At 37.4% G+C, this 26311-nt stretch overlaps 1 protein-coding gene across 23 annotated transcripts in view; it reads left to right on the top strand.

The window, feature by feature from the left end:
* Positions 1-26311, top strand: part of LOC129776386 (voltage-dependent calcium channel type A subunit alpha-1-like) — a 266278-nt gene that overhangs the window by 143693 nt on the left and 96274 nt on the right. For 14 of the 23 annotated variants that reach the window (XR_008743100.1, XM_055781992.1, XM_055782004.1 and 11 more), the window contains 12 exons: positions 10749-10931; positions 11033-11305; positions 12461-12561; positions 12723-12878; positions 12947-13167; positions 18779-18882; positions 19374-19489; positions 19727-19786; positions 20400-20504; positions 20748-20771; positions 25770-25967; positions 26035-26249. Coding sequence is in view for 22 of the 23 variants with exons in the window: in XM_055781992.1 (XP_055637967.1) it covers positions 10749-10931; positions 11033-11305; positions 12461-12561; positions 12723-12878; positions 12947-13167; positions 18779-18882; positions 19374-19489; positions 19727-19786; positions 20400-20504; positions 20748-20771; positions 25770-25967; positions 26035-26249 (1756 nt within the window). In the remaining variant the exon portion in view is untranslated. Of the gene's footprint in view, positions 1-10748; positions 10932-11032; positions 11306-11845; positions 11947-12460; positions 12562-12722; positions 12879-12946; positions 13168-18778; positions 18883-18969; positions 19086-19373; positions 19490-19726; positions 19787-20399; positions 20505-20747; positions 20772-25769; positions 25968-26034; positions 26250-26311 lie in introns of all 23 variants that reach the window. The other 9 variants (XM_055781996.1, XM_055781998.1, XM_055782009.1 and 6 more) reach the window with 6 other exon arrangements.

Below are 26311 nucleotides of genomic sequence, written 5' to 3'. Positions count from 1 at the left end.
GGAAAAGGATCGAGAACAGTGGCACTGTCGTTATCCTCGTGGATTGTGTTCCTAGCAACAGGATACAACAGTCCAAGCAAGTGACGTGCTAATAATCACGTCACCGATTCTGCTCTCTCAGAATCGTTACAAATTTCAAATTATATTCGTGGTATTTTCTTTTTGAAATTACCTGTGCCAGACTATTTGAGAGTAGATATCATCAAGACGGGAAGTGCAACTTTGCACAATAGAAATGAATCATTTCGTTTTGTATCGTTTAGATGCGCAAATGACGGCGACAAATCTTAAACTTAATTCGAACATCAACCAGCATATGATCTAAAAGCGGAGTATTGAATCAAAAGAAAGGTATGATACCGATCTGAATAATATTTCGGACGCTTAAGGCATATGATGTAGAAAACAGATCTAAATTTTATGCACAGGTATTTTTTGGTTGATATTTTTAACAAATTAGTTCAATACGCTTCTAAGCTTTCTACTTTGATACCTACCGTTCTGAATTCATATTTCGGACACTTTGTAATAATATCTTGGTTAACCCCTTGGTTTCACTACCATTTTAAATGAGAATTACATTTGAACTATAACATAGTAGGTAAAAATCTAACAGCACTACTCATTATCGTTTGTGTTTGACGTTCGCTTAGCATGAGCATGTAGAATTTAACCGTTCATCAACATTTAAATTTCTCTCGTGTTTCATGAGTTCTTATCATGGTTATCAGTTTACTGATGTTGATTTGTAAGTGTTTCACAGTTGATTATTTAAAATAATCTAGAATAATGAAATTTTTCTTCAAAAAATTACAAAATAAAAAGTCCGAAATTTGAATCGCACTTTTTCCCTACGATTCATTTTTCAGGCACTTGAAATTGGTGATTGGTTTTCAGGCTTATTATGGATGCAAAGTGTAGATTCATATAATGCACCAAAATATTTTGAAATCTTGTACAAATAATACACATGTTTTTCAACTACAGACCAGCAGATAGATATGAGCGACTCTGGATAATTAGTGGATAATGTGCAACTAGATAAACTTCTGACAGAAGAAACGTTGATCCTGCCGTGTATTCTGGCAACTCATTAACTTACGGTAAAAGTAAGCCTCACGTTTCTCCTGCAGTGGCCACAAGCGAGTCCTGGGATATGTTGAATAAAACGCCGAACCTGCGAAGAAGTTGATTGAAATGACGAAGCGACAAAAATTTGAGGAAAAAAAAAGGAAAACTGAGTTGAAACGGATAATCTTGAATTATTTTATTACTTTGAACAACAAATAACTTGAAATCAAATATATAATTATCATTTAAGCAATATGAGCCTTACGGTATTTTAAACCGTGAAGCTACAACATAAAGAAACATCAATTAACGACAGGCATTTCGAGGGAAAACAGAGGAAGGGTAAATGGTTGCAATTATCACAAAAGAGGCTGTTGAAAATTATTTCAAGTTGATTTAAAAAAACAAGTGGTAAAAGATTTATTACAAGTTTACAAGCCATCAATGGTTTTCAGACAATTGCAAGACATTTGTGTGTGCATGGAAGGTTCCAGTACATTTTTAGACAGGGCAAGTTGTTGTTATTTTCGCATGTTTGATGATTTTATCGCATTATTAATTGTACAGGAATATAGATTGAGCTTAAAACGACAAGAAACGTTATGAAAATTGAGTGTTCGAAATTCGAATTTACTCTGTCCGAAATTTGATTTGTTTTCATAAATAGTGTCCGAAGTTTGATTCGAATTCGCTTCAATTGAAAAATATTTTTATTCGATATTATTTTATGTTTTCAATCGATTATTGATGTTTCTTTGTAGCTCTATGGTTCAAAATACCGTGAGGCTAATATTGCTTCAATGATAATTATATATTTGAATTCAGGTTAATAGTTGTTGAAAATTAAAAAAAAATTAAGGAATCAAAACATGAATCTTGACTCTTCATTTTTGTAACACAGTTACATCTATTTTGTCATTATCCTTTTGTACCTAATACTCTTTCTTAATTCTTGAATTAGGATTTTTTTTGTCTTTTTCAGTTCTTCAAGTTTTTCTTTCTGCTTCATTCGTTCTTCCTGTTTTCTCAACTTAGCTAATGTTTAGATTTCTTCTTCTTCCCATTTCAACTCAATTTTTCTTTTTTTTTCTCGAGTTTTTAGCGCTTGAAATCTCCAAAAAAAAAATAAGATCCATATATACTTCGTCTACTATTCCATCCTGTTATGTGTTACACTGATATTCATTAATCATTTTCAGTTAGTCAGTATTTTGTTCTTTGTTCGGATCAAACTAGTCGAAATGTCGCAACATTTAACTGCTATTTACAATCGGATTTATTATCGCAATAAGCGCAAGTGTGAAAGTGGTGCAAAAAACCCTGCCTTAAAAATTACATTACATTAAAATAACAATTGTTCCGAACAATCACAGTCCTACGTCAAACTTACGTCTGTGCCCCTAGGCACAGACCAAGTTGTATGGACTGTTCATATAATTTTCGTTCAGAATTTAAAAAAATGCTTTTGAAAAAAACGAATTCAAATTTTCAAAATATATTTTTTAAAAACTTGTTTGCCAATTTTTCTAAAACCTTTTTTTATTTAAATCGTTTATTTCTACAGGCTCTGTTACATAAGTTTAAAGGAGCCGAACTCCTTTTATAAAACCTTGAACAATTTCCTATATTTCATTATCTGACCAGAATTCTGTTGTATTCATAGTTTTTGAGTTGGATTTTTTTTTAATTTTAAGTTTCTTAAACTTTTTTCGCAAAAAAAAACTTAAAAACTTTAAAACCTACAACATTTTTGTCACAGAATAAAATATGGGAAATAATTTATTCTTGTATAAAATATACAAAAAAATATAAAAATTACACTGAAAAAAATATTTTAAAGATTTAAATTCATTATTCTCAAAAATATATATTTTTAAATTCTGAACGAAAATTACAGCTAGGAGGCGCTAGTGAGATATCGTTGTTGGAAATCCGGTGTAAAAATGTCGCGCGCGTCCTGTAGATTTATCAAAATATGTGTTGAAATGCATAGCTGAAAACTCTAATATAACCTTCAAATTTTGTTTTCCAATGTTCTCCAAAATGCTAGTAGGAACTCCAAAATCATTCGAAACTTTTTCTTGTCTCCACCAGTTTTAGCTCTCAAATATATAGTGTTAATTAAATTTTTAGTTGAGATACCGATACAGAATAACACACCTGAAATGGGTATTAAAGTGGAAAATAGCGATCCATTTATTTAATTATTGTAATTTATATTTATTGCTAAAACTAGTGGACAATAAAATTTACAATAATTCAGCTGTTTCAAAGTTCGCGAATCAAGCACTGCGAATGTCTCCTTTACACGCCAATTACTAATCATAATCGCGTGTACACTACCCACGCGTATCTTGAATCAAACATTTTCGCTCGTGTTGAATAATCGTTGCTCTTTCAAGTTCAGGGGACGTAACGAAGGATTTCATATAGTGCTTACTCCGACAAGGTTATTAACTCGTCCTAAAAATAGCAGCTTATGTTCGATGTGAACTTTCAAGTTGATACAGTAGTTGACTATAGGGAAACTCGTGCCATCAACCAAGTCAATCGGAAAGCACGATTACTACCGCACTTCAGAAGCAAATATCGACACACAACGCTCTTGACAGCTAGACGATTGCAGCCGGAAACGGACGGATTCAGCCTCGCGGCGGTTTTATCCGATCGGAAATGGGAGGTTGAAAATGTCATTCGCCAGACTCTCTCGTGATGGATTGCATTTCCACCCTCTTCCGAGTGGGTAGAAAACAGGATAGTGCGATATCCGGACTAGAGAGCCGTTGACTATTGTAAGTTAGCACGCATTAAGTGCTTGAAAAACTAATATCCAGCCGTGATGGGTTGTGGTCACGATTCGGCACATGACAGAGCACTTTTTAAGTGAGTGGGCGACTTTGTATATGGATGGCTCTCATCCAACGCTTTCCACTGTTTTGTTATGGTGATATTGATGAAGCACTTATACTTTTGTACGTGTTGGTGGTAACCCTGGCAAATGCGCCAAGCAATTGCACGACATGTTAATTACTTTGATTCGAAACATTTTAAATAAAGCTTTCTGACTATATACCTATGATTACTGTTTATTCAAACATTATCTAGAATGGTTATCTCTTGCTTAATTGGTCATTAAAACTATTGTCAATAAGAAAACAAATCGTTGAAATGAATGTTGTGTTTAGCGAAAGCGAACAAATGTTTTCCTTTTATTTTTTCGATCGTCACCTGGCGCTCGAATATATTGAAACGATAAATAAGAACAGCAATTCTCAACACGACATATAAATCTCAGCACAATAATTATAATATAACCGTCAGAGTACACTTTTAATGGCGGCAATCTATTTGTATGAATAACTATTTTGGCGCCTCATGCTACACTACTAACTTTATCAATTCCATGACGCCAGGCGTCACGCTATTATGGAGTAGCACGAATAGTCTCTCTTCACTAAGGCGGATGGAATTTTTATTGCGGCAATAAATAAAAACTTACACAAACCATATGGCTCGATTGGAAGTTTTTATATTCACCAACAACAGCTTATTCAGGCAGTCAAGAACGATTGAAAATTACTTTATGTTTGTCTCATTCAACCAGGTTATACAACGTAACCTCCGATTGACAATAGTCATGACTTTCAATTAGTCCAATCACGATATATTATAATGTAACATATTTTTAAAGTGCGTGAGTGTTCAGCATTTTCGTTCTGGAAATTCAATTGATTTAAAGTTTTTGTTTGGCTTCAAATTGTGCCCAGACATGAATAGCAAAATTCTTACATCCGGTATACAAGCCCAATATGTATTGCCATACTAAGAAATAAGTATGACTTCAACTTTTGCTTCATTTTGTTTGATATGTTCTGGACTGCGGTCGAAAATTCAGTTTCAAACAACACTTTGACAATCGGTTTGAGGCTCACGTTTAAAACACCATTTCTCGTCATCGTTTCTTTCGGTTCTTACCTCCTTATGAACTCGTTGATTTTCCAAAAATGCTCAATTAGAAAGATTTTAGTGAGGCCTGTCAGCTTTACTATCTGACTTACTGTTCATTTCTAGACTAACAAATCACATGTTATGAAATTCAGATAGAGTCCCCATGAGCCTACTTCAATTACCATTTTCGAAACTTAGGTTTCGTATTTGTCGCTTTTGTAATGCCATATGCGAAACCTCGGATCATTTGCTCTGCAATCGCGGAGCTCTGAAAGCTCGCTCTGGGCCTGATCACGAACGTCACTTCACGGTGAAAACGAAAAGAAGTGCATACAAATTGCATACGAATCATTTCGTTTTCACCGTGAAGTGACGTTCGTGATCAGGCCCTCTATCTTTCGGTCTACTCATTCGTCAATTATCAGTAGATAAGCTTGAAGCGTAGTAGAAAAAATAGGGCATACTATAATAGTTCAAAAAAATAAACTCAGTGGTTCACACCCAACAGGAGAAAAAAATTATCTACTAATTGTATGTTAAAATAAAAACACTGGGAAATTCGTAAAAAAAATGTTTTGCCATTTACAAATTAGCAATTGCTGTGAAAATAAAATAATTCCACCAAGCATTTTATGAATTATAGAATATTAGCCTATTGCGAACTTAAGCGAACCCAATTTGTGTAAATAACACTCCGAACACTCCCAAGTGTAAATAACAGAACACACACAACACCGGTAATAGGTGATAATTGACCTAAATTATCCAAATCGAACAGCTGCCCACGTCCGTTCCTATTTCCGTTTTCCACTTCCACTTCCACTTCCAATATTCCGAATGAATTATGAGAGGAGCAAGACGTGTAGAAAGCCTTCCACTTTATTGTTGTCAGCGTTGAGCAACTGTTTTAATTGCACTGCAGTGACAGCAAAAACAGATGCAATTGCTCCGAAGGCTGCTGTTGGTGATAGTTTCGTGCATATTTCCTCCTAATTTCCGCCGTCCGGTAACGGAGATACATTAGGCCAGTGGTGCCATGGGAGATTTGTATATGATTGCTAAAGGTACAAATGAACGACGGGAGGAGGGGCTTGCGGTTTTTTTTTTGTTTCAGGCTCCTTAACACGTTGAGCCTCGATTTTTTCTTGCTGTGCTTACCATTCAACCCGCATCGAGAGCGTTTACACAATATCAGTGTCGGTCCCAGCTCCCAAAGATAGGGGTAGTGGGGGTAATGTGGTCACGTGGGGTAAAGTAACTATTGACTATTGACACCGTATTGATAGTCATCTTATGTTTGAAGAATTTCATGACTTTTGAGTCACCCTGTAGTACAGTGGAGCTCTCGAATTTCTAGTGAAATTTGGTTTATTTGACCTGACATTTGCGACAAATCCACAGTCTGGACGACTATTCACATATTCTAGAGGAGGTGAACAGATATTTTGTTCAATTTCAGCGATTATTTCGCATATTTCGCATTTCGTTGTTTGGGGGGCAAATTGGTCAGCGAAGGATTACTACTGATAATGTTCTGTTTTCAAAAGCTGATATACCTTATCACCTTCTGCTCCTAAAGGGGTCCCTTTTGTGGTTTTGACCCAGGAAAAATATGCCACCCCAACCAAAATCAAGCCTCAATTTGAAAATCGTTATGTGTTTCCTACTACGTTTTTGTACGTATGAGAAAATTTAAATAACGATTCTAGGTAAATAGGCCTAGCTCATTTTATACATGGACCTACTATTTCAATAATGATTTAAACAAATTTGGCCAAGAAAACATGCGTAAATCTATCTCTTCTAGCGTGATATGTGCGAGTGACCTCCACAGGTGACCACCTCCTCACTGAAAAAATGTTCGATTTTTCAACCTTTTTTTTCTAATAATGAAAAATGTACTATTTTTAGTTTTCATAATAAAAACCGCTTACTATCTTGAAGTGGTACATGGACACAGGAAATGGGCATGAAACAATTGAAAAAATCTGTACCTTTCCAGATAAACTTGTACGTGTGGCAACACAGCTTACTACATCAAATATTTCTTGAATATTTCATTTGTTGTTCCAAACTGCGAGAGTAATCATATATGCCAACTATTGCTTCCAACAGGATTCGGGATCTCAATCTCTTGGATTACTATGTATGGGGATACAGGCTTAGTAAAATCAGATGTTGAAAAGGCCACACCTCAAAATTATTCACTTCTGATCAGTATTTGAGGCAGTTTGTCTCAAGATATCGCGCGTGTCAGCTGTGATGCTTTTGATAAGCATCTTCGAATGATGATAAAAAAAGAGAGAGAATAATTAATCTGTAACTTGCAAATGACAAGGTGTAAGCTTCCCGAAAAATGAAGGTTTAAAGAGTTTAGTGCTTTTGTTTTGATTTAAAAAAAATTATTTTACTGACAAGCAACCCTGACCACCCCTATAAAGTAAAGATAGATATCGTCATCCCGGGCAAATTGATCACCGGGGTGAAATTGATCAAACATATTACTGAAAACAATCATGAATATTCAGAGGTATTATGTAATTTAATTTTAAACTTTTTTATTCTGGTATGTTCAATAATCATCTTTTTGCCAATGGCTCTCAACGAATCACTTATTAAATTACATGAAAATAAACATTTATCTGAAAAGCATTTTCGTTCCCATTTTTAACTATGGTAAAGAAACTTATTTTCAACACATCAAAGCAATATTTATAGACGCTAAACATATTAATTCACTTCAAACCGATACTTGATGAGTTAAATGAGTAATCAAACACTTGTAATTACTATTCAAACAAGTGAGAAATAACTATTTTACAAAAAAGCATCACGAATGACCAGAACCGAATCCCATCATGCGACATATCGAACGTCTTGGTTTGTCAAAACTAGTTCATTGGTGACCATTTCAAGAGCTTTTGGCCACATTAGGATAACCCGAATGGTCTCTGGATGACCTGCAGATCAATGTTTAAATCGAGTTAGGAAAGGCATGACCACACCTTTAGTTTATTTATTGTTGTTTATCTTCGACATAAAAACCGTACAGATGTTATTACATACTAAGTCTAAGCCTAAACACATTTTTTTGTATATTCAAGTCAAACATAAATAATACTTCGTTGAACTTGTTGCAGCAGACGTCCAGTGGATTATTCATACCATAGGTGGTGCGGTGATTCGGTCGGCGGAAAAAATATGATTGCCGAATTACCCGAATAGGTGTGTTGAAGGTCTGTGTAAAAGGTCTGCACAGTCGATGTCATCTGTCAGGACATCAAAGACAAGTAATCGTTGCTCGTCTGCTTGCTAATGTTGGCAAGTCAATCAGCATGCAACGGCTTTCATACACTGGTAAATTTGTCCTATCCCTCCAGTTGAGATTCCGAAGAGCATATCGAATAAAATGCTTCTGGACACGCTCTACCCGATTTATGTGGACTACATGGAACGGGGCCCAAACTTGTACCCCGTATTCCAACACACTACGCACCAATGAGCAGTACAGCGTTTTTAAAAAATATATGTCATCAAAGTATTTCGTGTTTCGTTTTAAGAAGCCTAGCATGGAATATGCTTTCGCAGTGACTGAAGCGATATGTTCCGTGAACCTGTTTGCTGTCTACTAGAATTCCCAGATCCTTCACGATACTCGCACGCTTCAAACTGGTTGTCGCCATTTTATAGTCGAAGACAATTGGTGTACGTAAGCGGCTGAATGAAATAACGCAGCATTTGCTGACATTCACTTCCATCCCGTTCAAACTGCACCATTCCAAAATCATGTCGGTGTCAGATTGCAACGCATAGCAGTCTACTAGCGTTGAGACCACTCGAAAAATTTTAAGATCGTCAGCATACAATGATTTCGATGATTTCAACATTGTGCAGAGGTCGTTTATAAAGAGAACGAAGAGCAGCGGCCCCAAAACACTGCCTTGTGGTACTCCGGAATGTATCTGGAACGGGGTAGAGTAGGTATCTCCAACTTTCACCGAGGAACTGCGTCCAGTAAGGTAAGACAAAATCCATCGTGTCAGCCACTCTGGGAGTCCCATCCTCTTGAATTTCTCAACGGCTAGTATGTGCGGTACTTTGTCGAAAGCCTTGGCAAAGTCAACATACACAGCGTCGACTTGCTACCGTTTCTCTATTTTATCCACCAGAGTCGATACGAGGCTTAGCAAGTTGGTTGTGGTCGAGCGTTTTTTCATAAAACCATGTTGGTCGTCAGAGATTATGTATTTCGTAGACTGGTAGAGTACATCGTGTACCATTCCTTCGAAGACCTTCGGCAGACAGCTAAGAATGGAGCTCGCCCACGATAGTTCTCCACATCATTGAGCGACCCACACTTATGGATTGGTGTGGTTGAGGCGGATTTCCAGATCATGGGAAAGCATTTCTCACTAAGAGAACGGTTGAACTAAATAGTTGCTGGAAAAGCAAGAGAGCTCGCACAACGTTTGATGAAAAACGGCGGTAATTGATCTGGCCCTGGTCCTTTTGATCCGTCAATAGATTGCAGCTTAAGCAGGACTTCGTGTGTTGAAAAATTTACTTGAGGCACGTTCACATCGAAATGCGGAATACTGTTCAGGTAACTTTCAATCAAAGGTAGTGAGTTATTACTTGACACACTTTGAAAGAAGGACGAAAATATATTCGCTGAATCCTGTGACGTGATGGCACCACTTCCCCGGTAATGCATGTTTTGAGGTACCGTTCTGAATCATATTTCGGACAACATCATATTTCGGATACTTTGTTCTAGTATCTTGAAATGCTTCATACACTGATGATGTAACCATAAAATTTATATCACAATTGCTTCTTTAGAGTAATTCCTTGGTTTCCCTATCACTTCATTTGAGAATTACATTTGAATTATTACATAGTAGGAAAAAATTCAACAGCTCTACTCATTATCGTTTGTGTTTGACGTTTGTTTAGCGTGAGCACGTAGAATTTACCCGTTCATAAATATTCAAATTTCTCTCGTGTTTCATCAGTTCTCATCATCGTTAACAGTTTACTGTGATTGTTTGGTAAGTATTTCGTAGTTGACTATAATCAAGTGTAATGTAATTTTCGTCCAAAAAATTACAAAATAAAGTGTCCGAAATTTAATTCAATCTGACCGAAATTTGAATTAGTGTCCGAAGTTTGATTCTTATTCGCTTGATTTGAAAAGCATTTTATTCGATGATTTTTTTTAAGTTTTCAATCAAATAGGTACAAAAGTAGAAAACTTAAAAGCATATTGAACTAATTCATTAAAAATATCTACCAAATAATACCTGTGCATAAAGTTAAGATCTGTTTTGCGGAGTCGATTTCGAAGATTGCGAAGCTCCCCATTCCACCAGGGCTGGGTTTAGGTGGATTAAATCAAGTTTATGTATCCTCAAACCCTTGAATTAACATTTAAATGACCGTAGGTGAAGAAATAATAAATTTTCTATACTTTTTGTGCATATAACACTAGCTAAACTTTGAAATTTTCCGCTTAAAATTTTCCAATTTAACGCTTAGGGACAAACCTTTCCACAACGTGTGGCCTTAGCACCAGTACTGATTTTTAAAATGATTGGGAATATATCTAACAAAAAAAAATCGGAAATATACACATTTTTCAGAAAATAGATCAATTTGCCCCCGGTTTACGTGTATGTAAACCGGGGGCAAATTGATCTCTACATAACTGTTTCTTTTTTCTTCCACAGGTTGGCAGCGGCTCAAGAAGCGGCGCTTGCAGGTCAGGGCTCCAACGGGGGCCAGTTCGGTCGCAAAGGAGGCCACTACTTAGCTGATAAGATGGGCGGCCCCAACAGTCAGGGGGGCCAGCCTCCATCGGGAGGTGGGCCCACGTCGCTCTTCATTCTCTCCGAGGATAACATCATTAGGAAGTGAGTACCGGAAGTGCAAACGCATTCTAAATTAAGTGCCACTTCTATTCTAACCTTAAATCAATCTTCATCGCTTGATGCTCGTCCTTCGAACACAACAGATACACAAGATTTATAATCGAATGGCCGCCCTTCGAGTACGCTGTGCTGCTGACAATCATTGCCAACTGCGTGGTGTTGGCCCTCGAGGAGCATTTGCCCCACGGCGACAAGACGCTGCTCGCCCAAAAGCTGGAGAAGACAGAAGCTTACTTTCTGGGCATCTTCTGCGTGGAGGCCTCGCTTAAGATCCTCGCCTTAGGGTTCGTCATGCACAAACACTCCTACCTCAGGAATATATGGAACATAATGGATTTTTTCGTCGTAGTTACGGGGTAAGTTCTGTCGTCGTTGTGTTTTCGACTACCGTCCGTCATTTATAGCTTCCTATTAATATTTATTATCAAGCTCATCTTGATATCTTCTGTTATGTAAATTATGAAGGTTCAAAAGGTAATTTTCGAAGTTTGTTTCTAACGGACCAAAGAAAACGAACTCTATGTCCACAAGAACATGGTAAAGAAAGATGCTCCCGCGGAGAGAACGGTTTTCTTTGAAGCTCAGAAAGAATTGTACGGCAAAGCGACCTACGACGTTTTTTTCCATCAGGGTCACAGCACTGTTATTATTCTAATAGTTGTCACGTGTTCAATATCTCGGTGCGTGTGCTCACAGTCTATAACCTAGCGGAAACGGATAATTTCCTTCCGTCGCAGATTTTCAACCACATCGACGGCAGAAAGCATTTGAATAAATAACTTTCGCGGAACGGAACTTCTGATACGATTTCGTGCATTACGAAAAGGCGGTGACTAATACATTCCGGTGATTTTCACTGTTGTTCTTTTTCACCTTCCACACCCCCGCACGGGTAGCTCAATGACGATATTCGCCGAGGCCAATGTTGATGTCGATCTACGTATGCTTCGATCGTTTCGTGTTTTGCGACCGCTTAAACTCGTTAGTAGGATTCCAAGTAAGCAATGCCGAATCCTGGAATGACTTTGGAGAATTTGAAACTCTCGTAGTGAAAGCGTTCTTCTCGTTACTCGAGTGCTAGACTAGCGACCGATTGGGTCGAATAGACGATCTCCTTGCTGAATAATGGGTGTGTGTTTACTTTTCAGGTCGTACCTGTTCCATAGACTAGATCTAGGCTTGTGCCTATGCGAGGGTCTACTTTCAAAAAAAAAACTAGTCAAATTATAGTCAAATAGGATAAGCGTAGTGAAGCAATAGGTTTCTAGACTTAATTCAACCATTACTTACAGCTACTTCTGTTCACAGTTAAATTTTTCTCTTAAGTACATACGTTAATGAAATTTTGTGCAAAATTGGATCCCGTTACTTTATAGTTCTTCCCATGTATGCTAGATTCACAATTTGCTTGTTTCTCCAATTACCTTTTCGTTTTTTTCTTTCCCGTAAATATCGCGCTGGTTCTGGTGTGTGCTACTTTTTACTTGCTTTCGTACAACCCAATCGCGCAGGTTCATCACATTATTCCCGCAGAAGGGACCCGAAGTAGATCTGAGAACGTTGAGGGCCATTCGTGTGTTGCGGCCCTTGAAATTAGTATCTGGAATTCCTAGTGAGTAGCGATGCTAGATTATTTAGATGTTTTAACCATTAGAGAGAAAAAAAAACGTAGCGAATAGCGTCAATATTCTAGCTGATGAATTTTGTACTGTCTGTCGCAATTGATACTGGTTTCGTGAATCTAACAAAATATTTACTCCATCCCGAATGCAGGTTTACAAGTAGTTTTAAAATCTATCATCAAAGCCATGGCACCGTTGCTGCAAATCGGATTGTTAGTCTTGTTTGCAATCGTTATCTTTGCAATCATAGGCTTAGAGTTTTACTCGGGTGCGCTGCATAGAAGTTGTTATAGCTTAGAGGACATCAGTAAGTACTGCCTTGCCAAGCCACGCTCAACCACTAGTGATATCGTGACGCTTCTCCAATCTCCACAGGTCAAATAGTGAAAGAGGGCGAATTCCCGACGCCCTGCAATGCGGACAACGACACGATAGCACCGACCGGTGCCTACGTCTGCAACAGTAGCGAGAGCACCTGCGTCGAACAGTGGGAGGGTCCCAACTTCGGCATCACCAGCTTCGACAACATTGGCTTTGCGATGCTGACTGTTTTCCAGTGTATCACGATGGAGGGCTGGACAGCAATCCTGTACTGGGTAAGATCCTCAGTTGATTTTGTGGGACCGGACTGCTGCCGACAGTGAGAAATGAATTCAAGATTTTTTATTGCTGAATAAAAACAGGAAGTGAGTTATATCTGTGGTATAACCGCAAGGTTGACGTAGGACTATCGTTGGTTTAGTGATCATTTGTTTGGAATTGAATCTGAACCAATTCTCAATGAATAGATGAATGAATATTTCTGGGAATTCTAAAACGAAAGCGTTAAAATGGAGGCAGGAAGCTTTGAGTCTCAATACCTCTTCGCCGAATGAACTGAAGAATAATTTAAGACAACAACAACAAATTATTGAAATCACAAAAATCTATAAATATCCGGCATTAAATTTCATCTCAGACATAATTTTTATGCGGGTGTCTTGCAGACACGGCTAGCAAAGCAAGATTTTCGTTCGCATTGTGTACAACTTCGTCGAACAACTTGTATGTAGCGAAGGCAAAATATAAATTGGTGCAACATTTATTTCTCCGTTTTTTTATGTTTGTCCTATGATGAATTTCATGCCAACTCGTCTTAGGAGGTAGCACCATCTGAGATAGTATTGGAACGTTGTGGGGGTAAAGACATGGGTCATTTAAGCAACTTTGCATACTTGAAATATTCGCGAAAGAATTAGACTACTTTTTGGAAAAAGGCAAAACAAATTTCTTAATTTTTTACAATAATTTATAACTTAAAAACTATGATACCTACAAAATTCTTGTCAAAATATGAAATGTAGAAAATTGTTTAAATTTTCACAAAAAAATTACAAAATTTTCTTGGAAAAAAATTTCGCTGAAAAAAAATTATTTTAAAAATTAAAATTCATTTTTTCTCAAAAAAGTAGTTTTTTAAAAATCCTAAAAATGTATATATGAATAGCACTTAGAATTTCCAACAAGTCGTGCCTACATCAGAAGATGTACACTTTTACAGGGAAAAAGTATTGTAACAACAACGTTTTCATGTTTTCTTTGAAAAAAATACAACTAATCCTAATTCAAGAGTGCGATATAGTGTATTCGACAAAGTTTTAGATCTCATTCAAATATCAAATACAAAAATTTCAAAAAATTGTTTGATAATTTTTGAAGAAAACCTAAATAATTTTTTTCAACTTTTTCTCGAAAAATCTCAATTTAAAAACTATAAGATCTACAAAAAGTTGGCCAGAGAATTAAATGCAGAAAATTATTTAGGGTTTCATTCAAAAATTTTAAACAAATTTTTGAGAAAAAATTTAATTGAAAAAAAAATATTTTGAAACTTTAAATTCATTTTTCTCGAAAACCTGTGTTTTTGAATTTCTGATAAACATAGATATAATTTGCCCTTAGAATTTCCAACAAGTCACTAATACATCGGAAAAAGGGCACATTTAGATGGAAAAAGAAAGAATTCATGAAACATGGAAAAGGGAATTAAAAGAAAACGAGAAAAATGAATTTTAATTTTTAAAATGACTTTTTTAAGTTAAATTCTTTTCCGAAAAAAATTGGGTATTTGGGTATAATCTTCTTCTCGACGTTCGACGGACGTGATTGAAACAGTACAAAACAAAATGCATTTTTTTAAATGGAAAACGTAATAAACTCTTTCGTTTCAATACAATTCTATAAGTTCAAAGCAGAATTGACAGATTATTCATCAGCAACGATAGGCCGTATTCCCGTAAACACTTCACGGTGAAAACGAAATGAAAATTTTTTTAAATGGAAAACGTAATAAACTCTTTCGTTTCAATACAATTCTATAAGTTCAAAGCAGAATTGACAGATTATTCATCAGCAATGATAGGCCGTATTCCCGTAAACACTTCACGGTGAAAACGAAATGAACGGCACGCCTTTGAACTACGTTTTACGACTTAGTGAGGTGTCAAAGATAACTATGGGTTCTCAGGCAGAATTAACACTTTTCAAATGGAAATCTATATATATATATATATATATATATATATATATATATATATATATATATATATATATATATATATATATATATATATATATATATATATATATATATATATATATATATATATATATATAGATTTCCATTTGAAAAGTGTTAATTCTGCCTGAGAACCCATAGTTATCTTTGACACCTCACTAAGTCGTAAAACGTAGTTCAAAGGCGTGCCGTTCATTTCGTTTTCACCGTGAAGTGTTTACGGGAATACGGCCTATCATTGCAAAAATGTCCTGCGGTATTTCCGCGAGGTGTCGTTGTAAGCGCGTAGTTCTAGTTGTATTCATTGTATCGAGTCATACTATAGCTTGTTGGAAAGGTATTTTTGCGCGCTATAATATAGTCCTTGACAGTGTTTGGTTTGTTTGGTTAAGTCGTTCGTGAGTTATAGTGTCGCAAATATGGAGCAAAATAAAGAGAAAATACGACATATTTTACAGTACTACTATGACAAAGGCAAAAATGCATCTCAAGCTGCCAATAAAATTTGTGCAGTTTATGGACCCCATACAGTTTCCATTTCCACCGCACAATGATGGTTTCAACGTTTTTGTTCTGGTGTAGAGGTCGTCGAAGATTCGCCACGCTCCGGAAGGCCTGTCGTCGAAAATTGCGACAAAATCGCTGAATTAGCCGAGAAAGACCGGCATAGTAGCAGCCGTAGCATCGGCCAAGAGCTGGGGATAAGTCATCAAACCGTTATTAACCATTTGAAGAAGCTTTGATTCACAAAGAAGCTCGATGTATGGGTGCCACACACGTTGACGCAAAAAAACATCTTTGACCGTATCGACGCATGTGAATCGCTACTGAATCGCAACAAAATCGACCCGTTTCTGAAGCGGATGGTGACTGGCGATGAAAAGTGGGTCACTTACGACAACGTGAAGCGCAAACGGTCGAGGTCGAAGCCCGCTGAAGCGGCTCAGAAGGCCAGGAATGTTCTGCTGTGTGTTTGGTGGGATTGTCAGCGAGCTTCTATAACAGAGGTATTATGAAGTTGGCATCTCGTGGGGAACAAGTCATCGAACAAAACGGCGCATATTTGACTTAAAACAGATGATTGTAACTAATTTTATGAACAAATGAAAATTTAAAAAAATACCGCAGGACTTTTTTGACAGCCTAATATATATATATATATATATATATATATATATATATATATATATATATATATATATATATATATATATATATATATATATATATATATATATATATATACATATAGATTTCCATTTGAAACGATAAATGGATTTCTGTCTGTCTGATTGTTATGGACTCGGAAACTACTGAACTGATCATCATGAAAATTGGTATGTAGGGGTTTTTGGGGCCGGGGAAAGGTTTCGTGATAGTTTGAGACCCCTCCCCCTCTCTAAGGTGGGGGGGGTGTGCTGCCGTACAAATGAAACACAAATTTCTGTATTACTCGAGAATTATTCAAGCAAATAAAACCAAATTGGGCATATATTAAGAGTGCAATAGTGCAATACATATTTCTAAGATGGTTAGACTCTGCACCCCCTTTTCAGAGGATCCAGATGTCGACACCGTACCGTTGTCATAACGAATAAACTTTATTTCGTTTTCACCGCGAAGTGGAAACGGGAATAAAACCGGAAGTGTATCCGCGATGACAACGGTACCGTGTCTACATCTGAATACGAAATTGGTTTTCCACTAAAACTCGTCATCATAATATAAGAGATACTGTATGTAAGAGATTATTTTACCACATGAAGAGAACAAAGTGTTCTATTCACATTGAACACTAATTTGATACGGAGAAGTTAATTTTCATTCAAAATTTCTATTTGTAAGGTCTGAAAACCCATTATTATCTTTGACGTTTCACTTCACTCGTAAAACCTAGTTAAGTGGCGTGTCGTTCATTGCGTTCTCACCGTGGAGTGTGTATGGGAATGAAGCCCGATGAAGTATTTTCGGTTTCTTTTCCTCGACACCCGTTGACAATCAATGCTGATACCATGACCACCTAACGTGTGTGTGACGGCTTTCTTCTAAAGTGGAAACCTTTTTCGACGCTGGTGCTTTCTTGATCGCCTTCTTAGCGGTACCATTCTTCTACTCCAGTGGATTCCCTTTGTCCTAAGGGAAACATTAACGAACTCGACGCACCGGAGCCGTTTTCTTTCACAAACCGTGGTGTTTCTTCAGCGTCTTGATCGCGATCACTATTTTCTCGTTCACCGCTGGAGCTTTTTCGTCGGCCCTTCTGAGCTCTCTCACAGTTCGAAACATACTGAATGTTTTTCGCCATTAGTCCGTCGCTCAAATTTGTGTCTTGTTGGTTAATGAATCAAGAAAATATGTGGCTGACTGTGGAAATTTGGAAGACAAACTAGAGGTGAATAAAGTCTCTGAGTTTGAAGCCTCCAGCGACTGAGCAATAATCGCTGAAAATTATATGATTTTCGCGATACAAAAGATTTTCCGTTCTCCATTTTATACACCCAATAAGCACGTAAGAAAAATAGTTTGTTACAATATATAACACATTTGTGTTACACAAACGCAAAAATTTTACTGCTATTCAGAGAATATCGAATACGAACATGGGAATATGGGAAATGTGGGAAAGAATAATCTTCAGAAGCATTCCTATTGATTGCACTCGATTGAAAAATTACAAAGCAAAATGTATTTGGTTTCAACGTAATTCAAAGTTCTAAGCAGAACTGGAAGATTATTTGTCAGGAACGACTTTCGGTTTCTTCTCCTCGACGCTCGACGCCCGCCGGCAATTATTGCTGACTCGATGATCACCGAACGAAACAAGTTGCACGCATGTTTGTGTGCGTGTAGCGGCTGTCTTCAATGCCTCGAGCCTCTTGAATGCTAGTGCTTTCTTAGTCGCCTTAGTGGTACCATTCTGCTCTTCGATGGATTCCCTTTTGGCCTCAGGGGGGATCTTTAATACGTTGAGTGCCCCGGTTTTATAGCGATTCTATGGAATTTTTCAAGCGTATTAGGGCCATCGTTTCTTATCGTAGTGGAAGGTATTTTTGTTCGAAAGGGAATGCTTATAAGCTTATTTACTTATATCAATTACCTTTATTATCATATGTTATACTGTCAGTCTCCGGTGACTGACGCAGCCTGAGCGAAAACCCGGAACCCGACGCACCAACGCCATTTGTGTGCACAAGCGGGCACTTGGTGACACCGTTCATCAGCGCTTTCATGATGAACGAAGTGAACTTCACGACAACTACGATAATATACTCCAATCGATGCACAATTATAACTAAGTGGATTTCCGAGCGGGCACTCGCTTATATACAAATTTGTATGATTTAAATAGCCTGTTTCGAAAGCAATTTTAAAGCTATAGGAACAAGTTTTTGGATCAATATATACCAAGCATATAACGCGTAGACATTTAATTTTTCGAATGAAGTGTTTATCATACCGTTTCGTCCAGTTGTTTAGGAAGTAAAACGCTCAAAATCGTGTTGCTCCGGCGTAACGCTCACGTTTTTGGACCTTTAAACTTACAGCCTAGTATAGAAATAAAATAAGGTGAAAAAACTATATGTAACAAACGTCCGGTCCTGTTTTATAAAAACCATAGAGAAACTAAATAGTGAACCTTTATCCCACAGACCAACGACGCTCTCGGGTCCACCTTCAACTGGATTTATTTCGTACCACTAATAGTGTTGGGATCATTCTTCATGCTGAACCTGGTTCTCGGTGTTCTCAGTGGGTAGGTTTCTCAGTAATAAACAAAAACATTCGATTTTTTTCCGAGCTACATAAATCGTTCCGTTCTGTAAACTAACCAACCACGAAGGGAGTTTTCCAACGAACGAGGCCGAGTTGAGCGCCGGGCACAGTTCCAAAAATGTCGCACCCGGCAAATGTTTGTGGAAGCCATGACGGCATACCTTGACTGGATTACGCAAGCAGGTTTTGTAGTAAAATCAGTGCTTGGTTCTACAGTATCGCTCGGCTAAACTTTCCCCCGAAACCGTATCCAAATTTGCTAGTTTTCCCGCGTTTCTATCTCCCGATGATTGTCGAAACAAAAACCTTTTGATCACGTTAGATAAATGCAATCATTGGGAGATTAAAATGCTATTGTTACATCACGTAAACCTAACCAAGCACAATGCGCTTCTCTTGTATTCTCGTTTGACCCTGCTAACACGATTCGCAACGCACCACCTATTAAACCATTACCACCACTCCCACCAGAGAGTTTGCTAAAGAGCGAGAAAAGGTGGAAAATAGGCAGGAATTTCTAAAGCTTCGTAGGCAGCAGCAGCTGGAAAAGGAACTAAATGGCTATGTAGAGTGGATTTGCAAAGCTGGTACAGTATTCGTTGTATATCATTCGTTATAAACGCTATACCCTTTCCCTGTAACATACCGCTTAACCGTTGCATTTGGATCCTCTCTTCATCCCTCACCCAATTTATTGTTGTTCAAATACGAAACGCCTAATTGGGGTACTAATAGGTGTTTTACTTCCTTTTCTCGTCCACTTCGGCTATTGATATGTGAATTATATTGATGAATGGTACGGTCGCCCGCGAATACGTCTACAGAGGAGGTCATCCTGGCTGAGGAGAGAACCACCGAGGAAGAACGAATGCACATCATGGAAGGTAAGGACGAAATGAATGCAGGGGTTATAACAAAATTTTCTTCCACTCAATTAAAACCAAACTTTACCGGCGGTGGTAACATTGCTATTACATTCATTCTGTGAAGGAGACAATATATCATCATTTTGTTATCCAAACTAGAATTAGGAAGTCAAAAGCTTTGGTCTCAACACAACGTTAACTGTTGTTAAACTTCATGTGACGGGACAAATGTATCAGTGAGATGGTTCCAAAACACTTTTTTTGAAAATATGCTTCATAACAATGCCCATTACGAGCTCACCCACACTTGAATATTACTGGGGAGCCTTTTTTGAGCATGCGCATCGACCGAATGAGTTCATTGAGACACACAAACTTCAACGCCATATTCACTGAAGTAATTGACGGTTTTCCCTGTTGAAAACATTCACTGAGGTTCATTCTTATCACTACATTTTGTTTTGCTCGCGGTGTGGCTGTGTGTGTACAGATGCTGGCAACTAATATCAGTATAACAAAGGCAAACAAAAAAGCACAAACTGACATACTTTTATCTATTTTGTTCCACTCGCTTTCAATGTTGGTTCGGCGACTTTGGAAAATTTGCCACTCGACCACCCGAAACCCGCAGCTCGACGAAGGGCGGCAGCCAAGCGGAAAAAGCTAAAAAATCTTGGCAAATCGAAATCGACCGACACCGAGGAGGACGATGCCGATGAGGACTGCGGGGATGATGGTAAGTTAATGGATCAATCCAGAAGTTGTTTTCTCCCAACACTCGTCACGAGTGTTGGTTTCTTCTCCTTACATCCTTAAAGATGTTATCTCTGGAGGCCATCACTTCTCGAATTTGTTTTGGAAGGCGACCGTCAATTTTGTTTTCATCGTTTTTATCTTTTCGTTTGACAACCAACTAAAACTCCCAATATTTTGACACATTTCTTTCGGTTCAACACGCCGGAACACATTTCCCACCCAGTTAGTGTCACGAAGCGAAAGAGAGGTAAATTGAACATGTAGAAAACACCAAAGGCTTCTAGCAGCTAAAACGAAAAGTCGCTTGCTATTATTTCTTATGGTAGAGCCGCCGCTTGTAGAATCGGAAAGCCAGGACAGAAAATTTGTTTGAGCCAACGAAAGCGAACTTGACCCGCTGTTAAAATACAAAGGTAGCATGAATGAATTATCATCAGGCTTGAACGAAAGCTTTGAGCGCTTTATTACATTAATTCCAGCATATCATAGTATTGATAACTTACTCGACAGTAAATTAGATGAGCAAAGACGAAATCGAAATAAGTAAAGCGATGATCTGAATGTGATAAATTTACGCACGAAGATACTACCAAACTATTCTATCGCGCTTAGTATAAGTAGGGAATTGATACTTAACTCAATACGACTTATTTCGATAACGAAGTAACAGGCAAGGTTTGAACAAAATCTGAACAAATTTTATTATCAGTAGATCCTTTTTTCATGAGATTACTGTTTGATTGTAAACATTTCAATGAAGAATCACACAACTAATGAATTGCATGCTTTAAAATTCTGGATAACGTACAACATCCAACCATTGTTTTGTTCTTTCTTTGCAAAGAAAGATCAATTGAAAAGAAAAGTCTGACAACACAAAATTTTTACACAACTCCAGAACTAACGGAGTATTAAAAATGTCACTATATAAACAAATTGTCAGCGTAGCGACATCTTTTGACAATACTGAAACAGCGCCATTTTTGAGACCCATTTGTCGGTTCGGAACTGGCCTACCCTCATGATTTGCTATAAAGAATATACCATTGATTTGCGCTATAAACGAACTACACTTTTCGATCATGTCGAAAAAGGTATCCCTTATTTGGCTTCTTTTTCTGTTTTCTTAAATCATGACCCACACCAAGTAGTGAAAAACATATTGAAGATTTGACTAATCAAGTCAATGCTGAAGTCGCTAAAAAAATAAGTCTCTTCGTGGTACTTACAATTTATAAGGTCGGTTTAGGAACAACATTCTTCGTTTTTCAGCGATTCCATGCCGAGCAGCGTTGAAGAACACGTATGAAAAAACTCTTAAAACTTTTGTTTCGGGGTAATGGAACGGACCTACAAAAAAGAAAACAGTGTGCGGTTTAGCCTAAGCTCAAGTATCAACTATATAATAAAGCGTATATTGTTCAAGAACGGCGCCGTCAAGATAAAGTTTAATAACACAAATATTCACACTAAATTAGTAATCTTTAATGAAGGATATCCTCAAGTGGAAACCTTATTGATACTTTGTATATATAAAATCAGCTCCAAGAATAAACGTTCGGAAATTGTGCTGAATTTGAGTAAGGCGCAATTGTTACACAATTCCTTCAACAAATGGATGAGGAGTTTATACTAAACTTGAAAGAAATATTGTGAAGCTTGGAATATAATTTACTGAAAATTTCAATTCAACGATGAATTTACAGAACTATTTATACGTGGGTCCTGCATTCTGACAAATGTCAAACTTAAATGTTATTCAACTTCTGATGTTGTCACGTTTAGATCCAGCTTTGTTGCGCGGAAAGTAGTCAAATTGCTGGATGTATGATAAGCCAAATCATATCATTGCCATCATTGAGAATAATTCTAACTAATTGAATATTTCGGAATTTTAAACCAAACGAGAAACGAGCTGTAGATTGAATTTAATAAAATTTTGTTAAGTATCAATAGAATGTTACTTGAATATTGTGGATAAACTCGTTTTCTTAGGTTTCTTAAACAGCCCATAGACGGCCCATAGACGTTGCGCCGTTGCGCAATATTTTTGTTTCACAAACCAAATCAGAGAACTTTCATGGAAACTGAAACTAATGTCCCTTTCATATCTAGAAAAACAGAAGCCATTTGTTCGTTGTCATCAAATGCAATTTGGATTTTAGAAGATGACAGCGCAAGGGTTTACACACAAAAGCGCAAGACAGTCCTTTAACTTCTGCAGAAATCAAACTGCATACTTGAACAGTGCAACAGTGCAGATCCATATATCCAAATGACGTAGAATCATATTCTCCCCGAATACAGAATAACAATCAGCCTATATTCATTGTAATCGCAAGCCAGCTTTTTGGGTTTTCGTATGGATACCATTCTCACTTGTCTCCAGTCAATATTCAGTTCAAGAAACTTGTTGAACAGGCTCAGCAAAATGTTTCGCCAAATCGGGAAGATTCTTCAACAAGTTCAATTTAATATTATCCGACCCTGCACCCGAATTGCTTCGTGAGAGCAGGACAATTGAGATCATCGAAAAATTCTCATTGATCGCTTTGAGGCGGTCTGTCGCATATCGTAATGCACAGAAATCCGGACACTTAGTCGCTTACGATGATAACTTCAACTAATAAAAAGTTTGACATATCATAGCATGAAAAATTGCCGTTCCTAAAGAATTAGAAAGCATTTTTGTAAGTTATGAATCACAGAAGTCCATTTTTGAAAATTTTGAAAAATTTTCCTTGAAATATATCATTCTTATTTCAATGCAAAAATTAACCTGGCAAACAAAATGCACCAGGCAAATGTATGCGACCTAACTGAAGGATCGTTTCATATGTTTCAAACTAACCAGTTAGTCGGTGGAACATAGGTTTGTCGCGAGAGGCCGTCGCTTCCGACATCGGGTCGGCGGCCGACTCTGATTGCGTCACCTGGTTGACTTGGGGCCGCATCGGTTCCTTATCCTATAATATATTCATGCATCATGTAGTATTGATTCGCTAGGTACTCGGAATGAGGAAACGATCGACGACGAAGCAATTCAGGTTCAATTATATTGAATAAAGCCTGTTTCAGTTATAATTTGTTTGCATAAAGTAGGACAGTTCTCAGCATTGAATTAACGTACGAGAAGAGAAGGATGTGATTTAAAAGGTTTTTTCATGAACTTTAGGGAAGAAATACATGAAAATTATTCGTCAGCTATTCAGATGATGAATTTGTTCCACCACTTTTACATTTGAGCTGGTAAAAATCCCAACGTAAAGGGCGTGTTCAAATTTGTTTACACATATAAATTTCCCCGTAAGTTGTTAGTTTGGCAGGTTGTGGAGAGTGTCTTCAGAAAAGGATGTTGCCATTCATTCGATCACACAAAGGTCCGGTGAAGACTTGGCAAGCTGCCATTACAGCCGGGATGTCGTCAAGTGGTATAAGGAGAACAAGATCAATTTCATTGAAAAAACTATCAATCTACCAAATTGTCCGGATTTTCGTCCCATCGAGAGATGGTAGAACCATCAAAAACAGCTCTAATGGAAAAGTGGTGGAATAAGATAGCAAATACGGTTACCAGCAGTAATACGCAGAAAATGATGAACGAAAAGTTCGAAAATGCTTCCGAACAGCTGACCAATAATTTTCATGTTTTTTCCCTTAAAGTACATTAACCCTTTTTAGGCCAAGCGTTCGAAAAATCGAACAGCAACTTTGATCATTTTTCATGTCTTTGGAAAGCAACCATATGGTAATGTTTTTGCACCAAAGGATAGCTTAATTTATCAGCTAACACTTACTATAAAGTTCATTCAATTTTGTATAACTTTATTGGGCAATAAATTCGATTTGAAGCAAGAATGTTTGAAAGGTGTTTTCAATTTCAATTAAAAAACTCAATGAAATACAAAAATATGTGAACTTTTCTTCAGTATTATCTTGATAAAAAAGATACATTGCGATATAGGGCAGAAATCATTCGATTGAGCTTCCTACAAGAAAATAACAGCCGGGAAAATTGAGTGTTCGAAAAATCGAACGTCGGCCATAACCAACATTTTTCTCTGCTGAATCAATACCAACACATCTAACCTCCGCAGCGCATTTTGTTTCATTTACTTTGAAAGACGGAAGGGTTTTTCATTTGTTTTTGCATTTTCAATTGTGAATGTTTGTAAATATCGATTAATCTGGCAAATATTATAGAAAATCTGTACGATTTTTTGTCCGTAATAACCTTAAGTGATTACGGCCCGTGTGTGCAGGAACTGGAGGAAATGATCAGTACGTGTATCGACGATTCTAATGCGATTGCTGGTGTGAATATTCTCCCGCCGGACCGAATAATAACCACCCAATCCTCAATGCTTTTTTTTCGCATAATTTTGGTACTTTGCAGGTTTTGGAAAATGTTCGATTTTTCGGGAGAAGGATAATTGGGAAGAAATGATTCTTAAGCATAGACATTTCTCCTGGACCAACAATAGAAATAACAGCATATGCTTTCGTTTGAAAGGAAAAACCTGCCAGTAATAAGTTAAAATTACATTATATAAGAAATGTCACATTTCACCTTAGGTGTATTTATTTAAGTTTATACTTAGAGACCTCCATCCTACTGTGCCTGTTCGTCCCGGAATTTAAAATTGATGCATTTATGAATACCGTATATTTGCTAATTAAAGTGACTTTCAGTTCGTAGTATGTTTGTACTTGCAAATAAAAAGTGTGGGTTTCGGCTAATGTTCGATTTTTCGAACAGTCATTTCCCGGAAAATGGAAAATGGGAAAACAATAATTCTTGAACATTGGGGATTCTCTAGCGTCAATAATTAAAATTACACCAATGGCTTTCATCAAAAAAATTATTTTTACAGCTTGGTCGTTAATGGGTTAAAAACAACAAAATGACATTCTTCCCTTTTTGTACGTTATTTCAATGATGAGACATGTCCGACTTTATGCGACCAAATTCTAACTAAACCAGGCTTTACATAACAGACGCAGATTCATGTTTGGATCAACAGTAGGAATATCGAAAACACATATTTTGTATAACTAATTTTAATTGCGATGACATGTATTACCACAGTAGATGCCGCTACATCGCTATTTGAACAACAGAGAGCTTCCCCTAACAATCCTTCGAGGAGCGCTTCAAAATAATTTTTGTTTTGCAGTAGACACAACTAACTGTTCATCGAACGAAACCATCTGAAATTCCGTACTCTCCCCCTTCCCTACATAGGTTATCTGAAAGCGAAGGTGAAAACGGAGGGCAAATGCAAAGGTTTCTGGAGGGCGGAGAAGCGTTTCCGCTTCTGGATCCGGCATACAGTCAAGACGCAGTGGTTCTACTGGTTTGTCATCGTGCTGGTGTTCTTCAACACGGTCTGCGTAGCGGTCGAACACTACGGTCAGCCTAGTTGGTTGACGCAGTTTCTATGTAATGCCACCGGTGTTGATTGGTGAAGATGGAACTTGTTCTAAAATTTGGTGTTTTTCATTTCCAGACTATGCGGAATATGTGTTCCTGGGACTGTTCATGATGGAGATGTGGATCAAGATGTACGCACTCGGGCCACGCATTTACTTCGAGTCGTCCTTCAATCGGTTCGATTGTGTCGTCATCAGTGGGTCCATCTTCGAGGTGGTATGGTCCGAGGTGAAAGGCGGTTCATTCGGTTTGTCTGTACTGAGAGCTTTAAGATTACTTAGGATATTTAAGGTATAATACAGCCAAAGTGGCTAACAACTGCAAAAATAAATCACATTCGCGAATAATTCCAG

The sequence above is a fragment of the Toxorhynchites rutilus genome, chromosome 3, assembly GCF_029784135.1.
Source record: "Toxorhynchites rutilus septentrionalis strain SRP chromosome 3, ASM2978413v1, whole genome shotgun sequence".
Taxonomy (NCBI): Eukaryota; Metazoa; Arthropoda; class Insecta; order Diptera; family Culicidae; genus Toxorhynchites; species Toxorhynchites rutilus.
This window is presented reverse-complemented; position numbering and strand designations above follow the sequence as displayed.